Source organism: Microcaecilia unicolor, chromosome 1 (genome assembly GCF_901765095.1).
Source record: "Microcaecilia unicolor chromosome 1, aMicUni1.1, whole genome shotgun sequence".
NCBI lineage: Eukaryota > Metazoa > Chordata > Amphibia > Gymnophiona > Siphonopidae > Microcaecilia > Microcaecilia unicolor.
Genome location: NC_044031.1, coordinates 610,140,288 through 610,159,533, shown reverse-complemented (window position 1 = coordinate 610,159,533; position 19,246 = coordinate 610,140,288). Strand labels below are relative to the sequence as shown.

The window sequence follows — 19,246 nt, the reverse complement described above, 5'->3', positions numbered from 1 at the left end:
CATGGCTTGTCAATTCCCTTAAATGCTTAAAAAAGTGCAAATGCTACATTTCTATAGAGAGAAGCTGCTGTCATCTATGTAGATACCTTGAGACAACAATGCTGAGGCTCCTCACAATGGTGTGCAACACTGTGTTGGAAGGGCAGTTTGTTTCTCTGGTCAAGGGATTTGCTGAATGTTGAGGACTTGATCACCGCTACTTTCTGGAGTTATTGCAAGGGGTGATTTTGAAACTGCCTGCATTGTGGAAAGCTCCTCAGGTACTATCAGTCTTGGGCATTTACGCTGATCATCCTAGAGAAGATGTGCCTATGCTTTGCTTTGAGAACACTTTTCCCTTTTCTTTAGGGGAAGGGAATAGGGAATGAGATTTGAGACATCACCTTTCTGTGATTACAGTCAAAATGATTTACATATTATATGCAGGTACTTTTTTTTTTATATACTGTGATAAAGTCACCTCCAGGATAGTTGGGTTAAGGCAGCTTCAGTCTGAACTACAAGTCCCAGAAGGCACTGCAGGCAAGGAGCCAGGGGGGTGAGATGGAAAACCCGGACTGGACTCCTAGCTGCAAGAAGGGAGGACATGGGTGTAAGCTAATAGGAGGTGTAGATTGGCTGCCACTAGGGGGGAAAGAGAGATAGGAAACCCTGTGTGCAGGAGCTCCTCATTAGGCTCATGCTCAACTCAGCTGGTATGGGTGTGTAGAGAAGCTAATGAGTGGAGAATGATTGGTTGTGAAGGCAGAAGCCAGGGATTGATTAGGCAGGTGGGAATGAGTCTCAGGAGTTCAGTTCAGGGAGAGCAGCAAGGAAGATAGGGGAAGCAGTTGCAGGCTGAAAACCCTTGGGCAGGAAGGTCCCTAAAGTACTGAAGTCTTGGAAGTATTTGCAGGCTGAAATTCCCTGGGTGAGAGGAAGTCCCAAAAGTATTGAATTCATTGTGAAGCTGATGCAGGGGAAAACCCTTGGGTAGAAGGAGTCCCTAAAATAATGAACTCTCCTGAAGGTAAAGAGGATAGAAGGTAGAAAATGCTGCTTGGTGACTGAACTGTGATGATGAACTGAAAGAACTGTTTGTCTTGGGAATTGAATTACTGTTTATTGTGCACTGGATAAAGAGCCCAGACTGAAGCCTGTATTGAATCCTGGTATGTGCTATGCTGCTGTTGGAACTGTGTACTAAAAACCTGCATGGAATAAAAGTCCTTAAGATTGAAGTTACTGGTGGACATCTATTTATTAATTGTACCGGGAGCCTGTGGCTGGAGGAGATTGTTCTATCCTTGGCTGCACAAGAAAGGCGCCTGGTTACAATACCTGGAGGGTTAAGGGACTTGCCCAGAGTCACCAGGACCTACAGAAGAAATTGAACCTGGTTCCCCTGGTTCTCTGGCCAGTTCACTAACCATTAGGCTACTCCTCCACTAAGGGACATAGTTATCAATGTGGGCTACCTTTAATATGGGTTATTTTACCACTAATCCGTGCTATTTTTGAACAAGTCCTATTTATGCAATAAGACTTAATTACTAATATCTGGGATTAACAGTAAAATAACTCATTTTAATGGTAAATTAAAGAAACAAGAAATGTCTCTAGAAATCGAAATCACTGCTATACGTAATAAAATGAGCGAAGTATAGGGCCACCAAGCCATTGTGACATCACTGATGAGGTTGGCTCTTAGACATTGGTGGAAAAAGGCATTATGACATCACAATATCAGCTCTGATATTCAGAGACTGAAACTGTTCACACTAAGGGGTGAAGTTATCAACATGAGCTACTATTAACACATTATTTTACTACTAACTCATGCTATTTTAGTATATATCTCATTTTATGTACAGAGACCTAGTTACTAATAATTGGGACTAGCATTAAAATACCATATCTAAGTCGTAGCCCACGTTGATAAGTTTCCCTCCTTAGCGTAGATTTGAAAATGCAGTCTACATGTGTAATTTTCTTTCCCCAAGATGAACATGTCCCTGGAAGTGCTTCAACTCAATGCAACTAAAAACATATGCTTTGTGGAAGGACACTTTTACTCTAGCTGTTTTAAAGAAGAGCAATTTTGTAGGCAATGTGCTTTGCAATTTAGCCTCGCCATGTGAACTTATCAAATCTTGGAACAGTATAGCTTATTTGTGCTATACAAGAATAATGGTTTATTTCAAAAAATGCTAATAAACTCTTACTGTGACATTTATGTTTTGTGTGAAAGTGATTTGTTATGTTTCTACATTGGTGGATGCTGTCTTTTTGTAACGTTCTCCTCCTCACTCTTGATAATGCATTAATAGGCACTATGGGACCCTTTTGTTAAGCTGTGGTAAAAAGTGGCCTGTTCTAATTTGGACAAGTGAAATTGGCGGGCGCTGGGCCATTTTTTACCGCGGCAAGTAAAAAGGCCTTTTTTTGATGGGGCAGTAAATGGCACGCGACTATTTATTGCCTGAGCCCTTACCGCCAACTATTTACTTGACAGTATGGGCTCAGGTGCTACTTGTGCGGTAATCAGGCAGTGTGCAGCAATGTGGCCCTGCTGCCGATAACCGCTGGGAACGCCCCACCCCGCAATAGAAAATTATTTTCTAACGCAAGAAATTGCACACGCCAACTTCGAAACTATCACAGGATGCCTGCGCTATCCGGCGGTAGGGTTGATTTGGTGCATGCTACTCACGCGTTAGCCCTACCGCAGCTTGGTAAAGGGCCTCTATGATTCTATTTCCGTTGGTATACTTAAGTGAAGAGAGAACTGGAAAGCAAAGCAGAGTGGGTGACAACGTAAGAGAATAGAATGGAAACAAGACCACTCTTGTAGTGGTAAGAGGGTTTTAAGAACACTCCACCCTTTCCCTTTCCCCTCCTAAGTGTTAGAGATCATGATGGCATCATCATACATTGTAAAGTCTATTAAAACTCTAGTTGTATACAGCTAGTCATTAATGCACATGACCATATTAGCATGACTGTAAATGCACATTGTTAGAATCTAGGTTCTACTGCATAAAGTAGAACCTGTAGTAAAATGATACACAATAACCTCCTGATTCTGTAAAAGTCGCCAAAAATTGAGCGTACAAATGAAGGCATGGTGCCAATTTGTGTGCACAATTTAACTGAATGACAAGCCAATTAGTGGCAATAATTGGTTTTATAATAAGCAATTATTGACACTAATTAGATTTCATTAGGCGGGCTCTACGCCTAAACTTTACGTGCAGCCCGAAAAAGGGGTGTGGAAAGGGGACAGACATGGACGTTTCTAGGCAGAACAGGGGTGTGGTTTTGTGTTACATGCATAATTACAGAATAAGGGTGCTCTGAATGTAAATTTAGATAGGGCATTTATACCACATTTTCACTGGTGCAAATGGTTGCGCCTACATTTATGCACAACCGTAACGCTTAAACAAGGTTCTATCAACTGCACCAAACTTTAGGTATGGCTTATAGAATACCACTTCAGCAGGTTTTTCTCATCATCAATCTTTTAAGTACCATTTACTGAATCTAGCCCTAAAAGCATTAGCATATGCTAATGCAGTAGTGCACATTAGTAAACATGGCTGATAATTTATCCTAGTTCTCCAGGGTTATCTCTGAGTCATGGACTTTGTTATTAACACCTCTTAAAGCAATAAGAAGGTTGCTCCATGCATATTTAACAAAACACATGAAAGGCAGCTGTCTTAACCTCGGCTTAATTTTTTCCATGTACACTCCCACAAACACAGGAGCGCTCGACAGTCTAAAATCTGTTTTTGACATAATGACCCTCAAGTTGTACATTTTAAAATAATTTAGTTGGTACTGCAAGTCTCCCCACCACCGATCAAGCTGCTTTCCAACACAGTGGCCACACCGGAAGTAAAAGAAGTTGAGGAACAAGAAAGAGTTGCCATGATTCATACGTATCCTGTACATATGCACAACCACAGTAGATGTATGCTAAAGTTATTAAATCCATACAGAATAATTCATATATTGTACACATACACTTGTTGAAATAACCATCTCTTAGAGTACAGCCATAATGATCAATAACTAGAAGGCTTATTTTTAAGAAACAGCGGTTTTTATGCTTTTTGAAAAATTTACAACGGGCAAAAAAACATCCATTTTGTTTCATTCCCCGTGTTGTTTCCAAGTTTTGACATTTGTTTAAAAAAAATTTTGCAGATTTAAGTGTTGCCAAATAAGGCACACTGATTTCCAGGAGTTTATAATAATCATAAGAGTGACGGATTTTAGGCATGCTTGGGAGAGGTGTCAAGGGAAGCTGTGAGAGTAAGGGAGTGAGACGACCAGAAATAGGATAGGGTCTGCAGTAACAGAGTAGGTAGGGATAACTGAATGAACATAGAGGTCCTTATCTGCTGATAACTGCTATAATTCTGTACTTTTCTTATGTTTCTACCAACATTTGCTTATTTCCGATCTGACGAAGAAGGGCTAATTTTGAAAGCTAATCAAAAAATGTATTATGTCCATAAAAAAAGGTATCATCTTATTTTCTTTTCCATGTTTTATTTTGTTTTATTTCTATTGATTACCTTTAAAAGTGGACTAACATGGGTACCACATCTTTCTACTTATGTTTCTAAAATATGGATCATTTAGCCCCCCCCCCCCCCCCCCCCAAAGTGCTTGGAAAGCCAAATTTTAATATTGCAAATGACAATATGGTTGCATGATCAAACTTCAGCTGCCCCCCCACAAAACAATGAACCCATTGCATAATGAGTGACCTCACTGGGTTTTTGAATGGATAAAAACCAGTGGAAATGAAAAACTCTGATGTCATCAACCATGCAACCAATTGTTCCTTTCCAAGTAGTAAGTTCAGCTTTAAATCGTTCCTGTGCACACAGATTGCTGTGTTGCCACTGCAGTTCAAAAACAGTGCTGGACTAGACTGCATAAGTGTTTTCATCTTTCCTAAAGACTCTAGAGGCGCTCGATGGCAACCTGGCTAGGGATGGACAAAAATATGGCCATTTCTCCCTTAGTCGAATTACATGATGAGGATTTGCCACAGGATTTAATAGCAAAAGAAAAAAAAGAGAGAGAGAGTTTGTATGACTCCATGCTAAAGTCTTACCGATGCAACTCTAAAATCAAACAGGGTGAGTCTATATAAAGTGCACCTGCAATTACACATGTTTGTCATGCATAAATGCAGATCTGTTTCACATGAATGTATCCATAGTGGACACTTAGAAGGGGGAAACACAAGCATCAGAATACTATACGAGGTGCACGATGAGTGGCAGGCACTTTCTTTTTGGCACACCAATGCAGGGTTTGCACCAGTATTCTGTAATACTGCTAATTTAGGGGCCATTTTACTAAAGGCTTGTCGCGAGCCAATCTTGAACCCTGGGAGCCCCCTCTCATCCCTTGAAACAGCCCCCCTCTTTTCCTTACATAAATATATAAGTATTGTCATACTGGGACAGACCGAAGGACCATCAAGCTCAGCATCCTGTTTCCAACAGTGGCCAATCCAGGTCACAAATACCTGGCAAGATCCCAAAAAAGTACAATACATTTTATGCTGCTTATCCTAGGAAGCTATCCAAACCTTATTTAAACCCCCTCCCCAACACATACCATTCACAATGTCCTCCTCCTCCAAGAATGTCCCCTCAAATCCCAACCCTGCAAAAGGCCTGGCACTGAATATCCAGGGCTAATTTACCCAGCCACAGTCAGCATTTTAAAAAACCACCGTTGGCTGAACATTGGTTGGAATATGCTTAGCTGGGCAGTCTCTATCAATGATTAGTGGAATACACATATGTGCTGATGCACACCCTTCCATGTATATTCCAGCAGGTGTGGGTGTTGCTTCTACTAATAGGGCACAGCAGTGTTGGAGCCACGGGGGGCCTTGGGAGCCTGCCCCCCAAGTTGGGTTTGGGACCCCCCGAAGTCTGATGGTTTCGTGACAGGAGTCCACAAGCCCCGCTAGCAGAAGCTTTCCTGCAGCAATATTCACTGCTGCGCTACCAGCCCTGTTTCCCCCTCCCCTGTGTGCGCATGCTGGTTTTTAATGAAATCGAGCATGTGCGAGCTTTGCGCATGCTCAATTTCACTAAAACCCACCATGCACGCCAGAGCAGGAAATCAGGGCAGGCAGCACAGCAGTGAATATCGCTGCAGGAATCTTCTGCTGGCAGGGCTTATGTGGGGCTGCGGTGGGGACGAAAAGCACCGGTGAGGTGGGGCAAAATGAGTCCCCCCCACTTTGGGTTCATCCCCCCCAACCCACAAGTGAGGTCTGGCTATGCCGCTGGAGCACAGGGTACAAAAGAGCCATGGGACTGGACAGAGGTATAGAAACGACAGCCAGAATACCATGGGGTGGGAAGAAGCAAAAGACAAAACAGCCCGAGTGGCAACTTGGTCAGGTGTGGGATGGTATTAGTGATCTAGGAGTTAGCAGGGGCAAAAGCAATTAAAATGATCCTCCAGTGAATTTCCCTGAATGAAAGCTATTCTATTTTTTTTGTTTCTATCTTTAAACTGTGTTGTTATTGTGTTAATATTTTGCTTTTTTTTATATTGCATTTTGCCTTGTTTTATGGAAGATTTCTGCATTGAGCTTTTGGAAAACCAGATCACAAATAACAAAAAAATCACATTACATTAAAAATATTGTAGAAGTCTGCCTTCCCATGACGATGTGAACAAAAAGAAAAAGGTTCATTGGATTTTTGCCTGCTCCATAAATTAAGTGTATTAGTGCTGTTTCTTTGAACACCCTGCCTGGTTATTGATCTTGGCATGTCTCAGATGTGCTGGCGATTACATACCCTGCCCGTTCCTTCAGCTTCTTATCCGTTATCCCATCTTTGGACACAAGTTTGTTAAAAACCAAAATGCCAATGACCATGTTCACCTGCAATTAAATCACAGCAACAACAAGAAAACAAAGATGTTATATCAAACTGGGTTGGTCTTGCAACAACTATGTGGTCTATTTAACTTTCATAAGTAATTGGTTTTGAAGCTGGTTTAGAACTGCCTCCTTTGTTCACTTGGAAATAGAAATGGGACAATAAAGAATATAAGAGTTGATATTCTGCCAGCAGCGCTCACTGTTTTACTGACTTTCGCCGGAAATTCAATGCTGGGCCATGTCCAGACTCTAGCAGGGGTGGACTAACCATTTGGGCAATCAGGCAGTGCCCGAGGACCCAGAGGCTCTAAGGGGCCCAGAGGCTTTGCCTGGTTGACCGCCGGTGCCACACACTACAGCCTCCCCAGCCTCAGTGGGCCCTCCCTGGTCCTACCTTGAAGGGCCCTGGTGGTCTAGCAGCCTATGCGGGGGCAAGAAAGAATCTCACTCTTTCCTGTCGAATGCTGCTACTCTGCCTGGCACAGCCATGTTTTAAAAATGGCTGCTGAGACTGCCAAGACCCGTGAGACTACAGCGGTGCGAGCACAGTAGCGACAACGGGCAGGAAAGAGTGGAGTTCTTTCCTGCCCCTGAAAAAACACTAGACCAACAGGGCTCTTTAAAGTAGGACCAGGTAGGGCACACTTTGGCTCAGAAATCTGTAGTGTGTGGGAGGGGGGCATCAGCTATGGCGGAGGGGGGCCTGCACTGGGGTGGGGGTGGCGGGCAGAAGCAGGGGTGCCCAATGACCTTTACTGCCCGGGGACCCGATCACTGTCAGTCTGCCCCAGGACTCTAGCATTGAATTTCCGGGCTTGCGGAGCCGGCTAACACACAGCTGGTTAAGTCCAATATTCAGCACTTAACTGGTTAGGGGACATTGCATAAAAATAGGACTGACTTTTATGCAGTCCCATTTAAGCAGTTCACCTGGCCAGTTAAGTTGCGAATATCAGCACTTAACCAGCCAAGTGCTGACTCCACCCCGAGAATGCCCCCCAAATAGCCGTTTTTGAGTTCAGTGATAACAAGTTATTTTCAGCTGCTAACCGGTTAAGTGTTGCTGAAAAAGACCAGTTAGCCCTGAACAGGTGATTTAACTGGCCAGGAGCCATTTCTGGCTGGTTAAATTGCATTGAATATCATCCCTTAGTGTTCAGATTTCATAACTCACCTTTCCAATCCTGAACACAAGGCGAGTATGGTAGGTATTTTCCCGTACCAAAGAGATTACAATCCACATTGGCTCCTGAGGTAATGGAGGCAAAGCAACTTGCCCAAGGTCACAGGAGCAGGGAATTGAAACCAGGCTTTCTGTAGCACTGCTCTAGCCACTAGGTACGCTTCCACTCCAAGACTAACAAAGACATGGTTGGCCACACCTATTTATTGGGCTAATTTCTAATGTTTGCGACTAGCTTTTGAGAACTCTATTCTTCATTTTCCAATCATCTGAAAAAGGGTTATACTCAGTGCTTTTTTTGTGCCGGTACGCAACGGTACGGCGTGCCGGCACCTTTTTGTTTTGCTCCCCCCGCCCCGTGAGTCAACAGGAGAAGCAGCAGCGGCCGGAAATAGGGGCTGGTGCCGCGTGCGTCGCGACTTCGCGCCGTTCGCGGGAAACTTGGCAGGGAGAGGGAAACCAACAGAGGGAAGGATTGGGGGGAGAGAGAGAAAGAGGGAAACCAACAGAGGGAAGGATTGGGGAGAGAGAGAAAGAGGGAAGGATTGGGGAGAGAGAGGGAAACCAACAGAGGGAAGGATTGAGGAGAGAGGGAAAGAGGGAAACCAACAGAGGGAAGGATTGGAGAAAGAGGGAAACCAACAGAGGGAAGGATTGGGGAGAGAGAGAAAGAGGGAAACCAACAGAGGGAAGGATTGGGGAGAGAGAGAAAGAGGGAAACCAACAGAGGGAAGGATTGGGGAGAGAGAGGAAGAGGGAAACCAACAGAGGGAAGGATTGGGGAGAGAGAGAAAGAGGGAAACCAACAGAGGGAAGGATTGGGGAAAGAGAAAAAGAGGGAAACCAACAGAGGGAAGGATTGGGGAGAGAGTGAAAGAGGGAAACCAACAGAGGGAAGGATTGGGGAAAGAGAAAAAGAGGGAAACCAACAGAGGGAAGGATTGGGGAAAGAGGGAAACCAACAGAGGGAAGGATTGGGGAGAGAGAGAAAGAGGGAAACCAACAGAGAGAAGGATTGGGGAGAGAGAGAAAGAGGGAAGGATTGGGGAGAGAGAGGGAAACCAACAGAGGGAAGGATTGGGGAGAGAGGGAAAGAGGGAAACCAACAGAGGGAAGGATTGGAGAAAGAGGGAAAACAACAGAGGGAAGGATTGGATAGAGAGAGAAAGAGGGAAACCAACAGAGGGAAGGATTGGGGAGAGAGAGAAAGAGGGAAACCAACAGAGGGAAGGATTGGAGAAAGAGGGAAAACAACAGAGGGAAGGATTGGAGAAAGAGGGAAACCAACAGAGGGAAGGATTGGGGAGAGAGAGAAAGAGGGAAACCAACAGAGGGAAGGATTGGGGAGAGAGAGAAAGAGGGAAACCAACAGAGGGAAGGATTGGGGAAAGAGAAAAAGAGGGAAACCAACAGAGGGAAGGATTGGGGAGAGAGAGAAAGAGGGAAACCAACAGAGGGAAGGATTGGGGAAAGAGAAAAAGAGGGAAACCAACAGAGGGAAGGATTGGGGAAAGAGGGAAACCAACAGAGGGAAGGTTTGGGGAGAGAGAGAAAGAGGGAAACCAACAGAGGGAAGGATTGGGGAAAGAGAAAAAGAGGGATACCAACAGAGGGAAGGATTGGGGAAAGAGGGAAACCAAGAGAGGGAAGGATTGGGGAGAGAGAGAAAGAGGGAAACCAACAGAGGGAAGGATTGGGGAGAGAGAGAAAGAGGGAAACCAACAGAGGGAAGGATTGTGGGGAGAGAGAGAAAGAGGGAAACCAACAGAGGGAAGGATTCGGGAGAGAGAGAAAGAGGGAAACCAACAGAGGGAAGGATTGGGGAGAGAGAGAAAGAGGGAAGGATTGGGGAGAGAGAGGGAAACCAACAGAGGGAAGGATTGGGGAGAGAGGGAAAGAGGGAAACCAACAGAGGGAAGGATTGGAGAAAGAGGGAAAACAACAGAGGGAAGGATTGGGGAGAGAGAGAAAGAGGGAAACCAACAGAGGGAGGATTGGGGAGAGAGAGAGAAAGAGGGAAACTAACAGAGGGAAGGATTGGAGAAAGAGGGAAAACAACAGAGGGAAGGATTGGAGAAAGAGGGAAAACAACAGAGGGAAGGATTGGGGAGAGAGAGAAAGAGGGAAACCAACAGAGGGAAGGATTGGGGAGAGAGAGAAAGAGGGAAACCAACAGAGGGAAGGATTGGGGAGAGAGAGAAAGAGGGAAACCAACAGAGGGAAGGATTGGGGAGAGAGAGAAAGAGGGAAACCAACAGAGGGAAGGATTGGGGAGAGAGAGAAAGAGGGAAACCAACAGAAGGAAGGATTGGGGAGAGAGAGAAAGAGGGAAACCAACAGAGGGAAGGATTGGGGACAGAGAGAAAGAGGGAAACCAACAGAGGGAATGATTGGGGGGGGAGAGAGAAAGAGGGAAACCAACAGAGGGAAGGATTGGGGAGAGAGAGAGAAAGAGGGAAAACAACAGAGGGAAGGATTGGGGAGAGAAAGAGGGAAAACAACAGAGGGAAGGATTGGGGAAAGAGGGAAACCAACAGAGGGAAGGATTGGGGAGAGAGAGAAAGAGGGAAACCAACAGAGGGAAGGATTGGGGAAAGAGAAAAAGAGGGAAACCAACAGAGGGAAGGATTGGGGAGAGAGAGAAAGAAGGAAACCAACAGAGAGAAGGATTGGGGAGAGACAGAAAGAGGGAAGGATTGGAGAGAGAGAGGGAAACCAACAGAGGGAAGGATTGGGGAGAGAGGGAAAGAGGGAAACCAACAGAGGGAAGGATTGGAGAAAGAGGAAAAACAACAGAGGGAAGGATTGGGGAGAGAGAGAAAGAGAGAAACCAACAGAGGGAAGGATTGGGGAGAGAGAGAAAGAGGGAAACCAACAGAGGGAAGGATTGGAGAAAGAGGGAAAACAACAGAGGGAAGGATTGGAGAAAGAGGGAAACCAACAGAGGGAAGGATTGGGGAGAGAGAGAAAGAGGGAAACCAACAGAGGGAAAGATTGGGGAGAGAGAGAAAGAGGGAAACCAACAGAGGGAAGGATTGGGGAGAGAGAGAAAGAGGGAAACCAACAGAGGGAAGGATTGGGGGGAGAGAGAAAGAGGGAAACCAACAGAGGGAAGGATTGGGGAGAGAGAGAAAGGGGGAAACCAACAGAGGGAAGGATTGGGGAAAGAGAAAAAGAGGGAAACCAACAGAGGGAAGGATTGGGGAGAGAGAGAAAGAGGGAAACCAACAGAGGGAAGGATTGGGGAAAGAGAAAAAGAGGGAAACCAACAGAGGGAAGGATTGGGGAAAGAGGGAAACCAACAGAGGGAAGGATTGGGGAGAGAGAGAAAGAGGGAAACCAACAGAGGGAAGGATTGGGGAAAGAGAAAAAGAGGGATACCAACAGAGGGAAGGATTGGGGAAAGAGGGAAACCAAGAGAGGGAAGGATTGGGGAGAGAGAGAAAGAGGGAAACCAACAGAGGGAAGGATTGGGGAGAGAGAGAAAGAGGGAAACCAACGGAAGGATTGGGGGGAGAGAGAGAAAGAGGGAAACCAACAGAGGGAAGGATTGGGGAGAGAGAGAAAGAGGGAAATCAACAGAGGGAAGGATTGGGGAGAGAGAGAAAGAGGGAAGGATTGGGGAGAGAGAGAAAGAGGGAAACCAACAGAGGGAAGGATTGGGGAGAGAGAGAAAGAGGGAAACCAACAGAGGGAAGGATTGGGGAAAGAGAAAAAGAGGGAAACCAACAGAGGGAAGGATTGGGGAAAGAGGGAAACCAACAGAGGGAAGGATTGGGGAAAGAGGAAAACCAACAGAGGGAAGGATTGGGGAGAGAGAGAAAGAGGGAAACCAACAGAGGGAAGGATTGGGGAAAGAGAAAAAGAGGGATACCAACAGAGGGAAGGATTGGGGAAAGAGGAAAACCAACAGAGGGAAGGATTGGGGAGAGAGAGAAAGAGGGAAACCAACAGAGGGAAGGATTGGGGAGAGAGAGAGAGAGGGAAACCAACAGAGGGAAGGATTGGGGGGAGAGAGAGAAAGAGGGAAACCAACAGAGGGAAGGATTGGGGAGAGAGAGAAAGAGGGAAACCAACAGAGGGAAGGATTGGGGAGAGAGAGAAAGAGGGAAGGATTGGGGAGAGAGAGGGAAACCAACAGAGGGAAGGATTGGGGAGAGAGGGAAAGAGGGAAACCAACAGAGGGAAGGATTGGAGAAAGAGGGAAAACAACAGAGGGAAGGATTGGGGAGAGAGAGAAAGAGGGAAACCAACAGAGGGAAGGATTGGGGAGAGAGAGAGAAAGAGGGAAACCAACAGAGGGAAGGATTGGAGAAAGAGGGAAAACAACAGAGGGAAGGATTGGAGAAAGAGGGAAAACAACAGAGGGAAGGATTGGAGAAAGAGGGAAACCAACAGAGGGAAGGATTGGAGAAAGAGGGAAAACAACAGAGGGAAGGATTGGGGAGAGAGAGAAAGAGGGAAACCAACAGAGGGAAGGATTGGGGTGAGAGAGAAAGAGGGAAACCAACAGAGGAAAGGATTGGGGAGAGAGAGAAAGAGGGAAACCAACAGAGGGAAGGATTGGGGACAGAGAGAAAGAGGGAAACCAACAGAGGGAAGGATTGGGGAGAGAGAGAGAAAGAGGGAAAACAACAGAGGGAAGGATTGGGGAGAGAAAGAGGGAAAACAACAGAGGGAAGGATTGGGGAGAGAGAGAAAGAGGGAAAACAACAGAAGGAAGGATTGGGGAGAGAGAGAAAGAGGGAAAACAACAGAGGGAAGGATTGGGGAGAGAGAGAAAGAGGGAAAACAACAGAGGGAAGGATTGGGGAGAGAGAGGGGAAAACAAATGGAAGGATGGGGAGAGAGAGGGAAAACAGATGGAAGGATGGGGAGAGAGAGGGAAAAACAGATTGAAGGATTGGGGAGAGAGGGGAAAAACAGATGGAAGGATGGTGAGAGAGAGAAAGAGGGAAAACAACAGAGGGAAGGATTGGGGAGAGAGCGGGGAAAACAGATGGAAGGATGGGGAGAGAGAGGGAAAAACACAGATGGAAGGATTGGGGAGAGAGGGAAAAACAGATGGAAGGATTGGGGAGAGAGAGGGCAAAACAGATGGAAGGATTGGGGAGAGAGAGAGGGAAAACAGATGGAAGGATGGGGAGAGAGAGAGGGAAAATGGAAGGATAGGGAGAGAAAGAGAAAGAGGGAAGATGCTGGATGGAAGAATGCAGAAAGAAATAGGGGAGACACTTGAAGGATGGGGAGAGAAAGCAGAGCTACTGGATGGAAAAGGGGAATAGAGAAAGACTGGAGAATAAGAGGAAGCGGCATGGGGAGAACAAGGGTGAGGAAAAGATGAAAAGCCACAGGTAGATGAAGAAAATTAAAGAATGGATAGTAAGAATGAATTAAATCTGGACAGAGAGAGAGCCTGAAAAATATTGAAGAAAGCAAAGAAAAGGAGACAAAAATGACAAATGGCACAGAAGAGTTAAGCGAAAACAAAGGAAAGGAGAATCACAGACTGGGACCAATATGAAAGAAAAACAGTCACCAGATTGGGGAAAGAGAAAAAGAGGGAAACCAACAGAGGGAAGGATTGGGGAAAGAGGGAAACCAACAGAGGGAAGGATTGGGGAGAGAGAGAAAGAGGGAAACCAACAGATGGAAGGATTGGGGAAAGAGAAAAAGAGGGAAACCAACAGAGGGAAGGATTGGGGAAAGAGGGAAACCAACAGAGGGAAGGATTGGGGAGAGAGAGAAAGAGGGAAACCAACAGAGGGAAGGATTGGGGTAAGAGAAAAAGAGGGAAACCAACAGAGGGAAGGATTGGGGAAAGAGGGAAACCAACAGAGGGAAGGATTGGGGAAAGAGGGAAACCAACAGAGGGAAGGATTGGGGAGAGAGAGAAAGAGGGAAACCAACAGAGGGAAGGATTGGGGAAAGAGAAAAAGAGGGAAACCAACAGAGGGAAGGTTTGGGGAAAGAGGGAAACCAACAGAGGGAAGGATTGGGGAGAGAGAGAAAGAGGGAAACCAACAGAGAGAAGGATTGGGGAGAGAGAGAAAGAGGGAAGGATTGGGGAGAGAGAGGGAAACCAACAGAGGGAAGGATTGGGGAGAGAGGGAAAGAGGGAAACCAACAGAGGGAAGGATTGGGGAGAGAGGGGAAGAGGGAAACCAACAGAGGGAAGGATTGGAGAAAGAGGGAAAACAACATAGGGAAGGATTGGAGAGAGAGAGAAAGAGGGAAACCAACAGAGGGAAGGATTGGGGAGAGAGAGAAAGAGGGAAACCAACAGAGCGAAGGATTGGAGAAAGAGGGAAAACAACAGAGGGAAGGATTGGGGAAAGAGAAAAGAGGGAAACCAACAGAGGGAAGGATTGGGGAAAGAGGGAAACCAACAGAGGGAAGGATTGGGGAGAGAGAGAAAGAGGGAAACCAACAGAGGGAAGGATTGGGGAAAGAGAAAAAGAGGGAAACCAACAGAGGGAAGGATTGGGGAAAGAGGGAAACCAACAGAGGGAAGGATTGGGGAGAGAGAGAAAGAGGGAAACCAACAGAGGGAAGGATTGGGGAAAGAGAAAAAGAGGGAAACCAACAGAGGGAAGGATTGGGGAAAGAGGGAAACCAACAGAGGGAAGGATTGGGGAGAGAGAGAAAGAGGGAAACCAACAGAGAGAAGGATTGGGGAGAGAGAGAAAGAGGGAAGGATTGGGGAGAGAGAGGGAAACCAACAGAGGGAAGGATTGGGGAGAGAGGGAAAGAGGGAAACCAACAGAGGGAAGGATTGGAGAAAGAGGGAAAACAACAGAGGGAAGGATTGGGGAGAGAGAGAAAGAGGGAAACCAACAGAGGGAAGGATTGGGGAGAGAGAGAAAGAGGGAAACCAACAGAGGGAAGGATTGGAGAAAGAGGGAAAACAACAGAGGGAAGGATTGGAGAAAGAGGGAAAACAACAGAGGGAAGGATTGGGGAGAGAGAGAAAGAGGGAAAACAAGAGAGGGAAGGATTGGGGAGAGAGAGGGGAAAACAGATGGAAGGATGGGGAGAGAGAGGGAAAAACAGATGGAAGGATGGGGAGAGAGAGGGATAAACAGATTGAATGATTGGGGAAAGAGGGGAAAAACAGATGGAAGGATGGTGAGAGAGAGAGAGAGAAAGAGGGAAAACAACAGAGGGAAGGATTGGGGAGAGAGAGGGGAAAACAGATGGAAGGATGGGGAGAGAGAGGGAAAAACAGATGGAAGGATTGGGGAGAGAGAGGGAAAAACAGATGGAAGGATTGGGGAGAGAGGGGAAAAACAGATGGAAGGATTGGGGAGAGAGAGGGAAAAACAGATGGAAGGATTGGGGAGAGAGAGGGGAAAACAGATGGAAGGATGGGGAGAAAGAGGGAAAACAACAGAAAGAAGGATTGGGGGGAGAGGGGAAAAACAGATGGAAGGATTGGGGAGAGAGAGGGAAAAACAGATGGAAGGATTGGGGAGAGAGAGGGGAAAACAGATGGAAGGATGGGGAGAAAGAGGGAAAACAACAGAAAGAAGGATTGGGGGGAGAGAGGGAAAAACAGATGGAAGGATTGGGGAGTGAGGGGAAAAACAGATGGAAGGATTGGGGAGAGAGAGGGAAAACAGATGGAAGGATGGGGAGAGAGAGGAAAAAACACAGATGGAAGGATTGGGGAGAGAAGGCAAAACTGATGGAAGGATTGGGGAGAGAGAGAGGGAAAACAGATGGAAGGATGGGGAGAGAGAGAGGGAAAATGGAAGGATAGGGAGAGAAAGAGAAAGAGGGAAGACGCTGGATGGAAGAATGCAGAAAGAAATAGGGGAGACACTTGAAGGTTGGGGAGAGAAAGCAGAGCTGCTGGATGGAAAAGGGGAACTGAGAAAGACTGGAGAATAAGAGGAAGCGGCATGGGGAGAACAAGGGTGAGGAAAAGATGAAAAGCCACAGGTAGATGAAGAAAATTAAAGAATGGATAGTAAGAATGAATTAAATCTGGACAGAGAGAGAGCCTGAAAAATATTGAAGAAAGCAAAGAAAAAGGAGACAAAAATGACAAATGGCACAGAAGAGTTAAGCGAAAACAAAGGAAAGGAGAATCACAGACTGGGACCAATATGAAAGAAAAACAGTCACCAGACAACAAAGGTAGAAAAAAATCATTTTATTTTCATTTTAGTGTTTGTAATATGTCCAATTTGAGAATTTACATTGGCTGTCTTATTGTGCACTGGGTATACTGGAGCTGTAAGAGCTTACAGAGATTATTTATAATGAAAAAAAATCACATTATTTTTTTCTCCTATAGTCAGTGCTTTTTTTGTGCCGGTACGCAACGGTACGGCGTACCGGCACCTTTTTTTGCCCGCCCCACCCCCCGCGACACTCCGGGCGAGTCCTGCACTTAATTGTTTTTTTTTTAAGACTCAGAACGCGCGAACGATACAGCCGGCAGCGATTGAAAGAGGCTGTTTGGGCTGGCGTCTGCGTCGGAGCTTCCATCACCCTCTGCGAGTCCCGCGAAACAGGAAGTTGTAACAACGAAGGCGGGACTCGCAGAGGGTGAGGGAAGCTCCGACGCAGACGCCAGCCCAGACAGCCTCTTTCAATCGCTGCCGGCTGCATCGTTCGCACGTTCTGAGTCTTAAAAAAAAAACAATTAAGTGCAGGACTCGCCCGGAGTGTCGCGGGGGGGGGGGGGAAGGATTGGGGAGAGAAAGAGGGAAACCAACAGAGGGAAGGATTGGGGAGAGAGGGAAAGAGGGAAACCAACAGAGGGAAGGATTGGGGAGAGAGGGAAAGAGGGAAACCAACAGAGGGAAGGATTGGGGAGAGAGAGGGAAACCAACAGAGGGAAGGATTGGGGAGAGAGAGGGAAAAACAGATGGAAGGATTGGGGAGAGAGGGGAAAAACAGATGGAAGGATTGGGGAGAGGGGAAAACAGATGGAAGGATGGGGAGAGAGAGGGAAAACAGATGGAAGGATGGGGAGAGAGAGGGGGAAAAACAGATGGAAGGATGGGGAGAGAGAGGGGGAAAACAGATGGAAGGATGGGGAGAGAGAGAGGGAAAACGGAAGGATAGGGAGAGAAAGAGGGAAGACGCTGGATGGAAGAATGCAGAAAGAAATAGGGGAGACACTGGAAGGATGGGGAGAGAAAGCAGAGCTGCTGGATGGAAAAGGGGAATAGAGAAAGACTGGAGAATAAGAGGAAGGGGCATGGGGAGAACAAGGGTGAGGAAAAGATGAAAAGCCACAGGTAGATGAAGGAAATTAAAGAATGGATAGTAAGAATGAATTAAATCTGGACAGAGAGAGAGCCTGAAAAATATTGAAGAAAGCAAAGAAAAAGGAGACAAAAATGACAAATGGCACAGAAGAGTTAAGCGAAAACAAAGGAAAGCAGAATCACAGACTGGGACCAATATGGAAAGAAAAACAGTCACCAGACAACAAAGGTAGAAAAAAATCATTTTATTTTCATTTTAGTGTTTGTAATATGTCCAATTTGAGAATTTACATTGGCTGTCTTATTTTGCACTGGGTATACTGGAGCTGTAAGAGCTTACAGAGATTATTTATCATGAAAAAAAATCACGTTATTTTTTTCTCCTATAGTACTATAATATTTTCAATGATGTCTGTTTATATACGCCATGGCTGGTATAGGGGGTGTGGTTAATGTGGGTGTGGCTATCATAGGGGTGGAGCCATATGTGGTGACCCCGCCCATAATGAGTACCGGCACCTTTTTTTCTACAAAAAAAGCACTGCCTATAGTACTGTAATATTTTCAATGATGTCTGTTTATATGCGCCATGGCTGGTATAGGGGGTGTGGCTATCATAAGGGTGGAGCCATATGTGGTGACCCCGCCCATAATGAGTACCGGCACCTTTTTTTCTACAAAAAAAGCACTGGTTATACTACTCATAAGCAGGATAAATAAAATCTCACCAGCAACACATTTGAGCTCTATTTTTACTTAGGCTGCAAAGGAAAATCGATCTTGCCTGGAAGTGGTGGAGACGAAAACAGTACCTCAGTTGAAGAGAGCTTGGAACAAGTACGTATGATCTTTAAAGGAGTGATAGGGAGAGTAGATGGCATGGATAGGCAGACTGGATAGGCCATATAGTCATTATCTACCTACATTTTTCTCTGTTTGTATGTTAATAGGTCAGTCATAAGAACATAAGAATAGCCATCTGGGTCAGACCAATGGCCCATCTAGCCCAGTATCCTTCTTACAACAGTGGCCAATTCAGGTCAAAAGTACCTGATAGAATCCCAAATATTAGCAAGATTCATGCTGCTGATCCCAGGGACAAGAAGTGGCTTCCCCCATGTCTATCTCAATTGCAGACTATGGATTCTTCCTCCAAGTGCAAAACCTTTTTTAAATCCACATACATTAACGGCTGATACCACATCCTCTGGCAATGAGTTCCAGAGCTTAACTATTTGTTGAGTGAAAAAATATTCCCTCCCGTTCGTTTTAAAAGTAGACCATGAGGGGCATAATCGAAAGGGACGCCCAAGTTTTGCTGAGGACGTCCTCACAAAACATCCCAATGGAGGGGTGGGGAAACCCGTATTATCGAAACAAGATGGACATCCATCTTTTGTTTCAATAATACGGTCGGGGACGCCCAAATCTTGAAATTTAGGTCGTCCTTAGAGATGGTCGTTCCTAGACTTGGTCGTTTCTGATTTTCGGCGATAATGGAAGCCAAGGACATCCATCTCAGAAACGACCAAATGCAAGCCCTTCGGTCGTGGAAGGAGCCAGCATTCGTAGTGCACTGGTCCCCTTGACATGCCAGGACACCAATCGGGCATCCTAGGGGGCACTGCAGTGGACTTCATAAATTGCTCCCAGGTACATAGCTCCCTTACCTTGCATGCTGAGCCCCCCCAAAACCCACTACCCACCACTGTACACCACTACTATAGACCTTACGGGTGAAGGGGGGCACCTAAATGTGGGTACAATGGGTTTCTGGTGGGTTTTGGAGGGCTCACATTTACCACCATAAACGTAACAGGTAGGGGGGGAGATAGGCCTGGGTCCGCATGCCTGCCTGAAGTGCACTGCACCCACTAAAACTGCTTAAGGGACCTGCATACTGCTGTGATAGACCTGAGT

General features: G+C 46.0%; 1 protein-coding gene across 1 annotated transcript in view; it reads right to left on the bottom strand.

The window, feature by feature from the left end:
* ADGRB1 (adhesion G protein-coupled receptor B1) overlaps positions 1 to 19,246 on the bottom strand; it is a 474,869-nt gene that overhangs the window by 73,262 nt on the left and 382,361 nt on the right. The window contains exon 26 of the mRNA XM_030190012.1: positions 6,834 to 6,919. Coding sequence (XP_030045872.1) covers positions 6,834 to 6,919 — 86 coding nt within the window. The remainder of the gene's footprint in view (positions 1 to 6,833; positions 6,920 to 19,246) is intronic.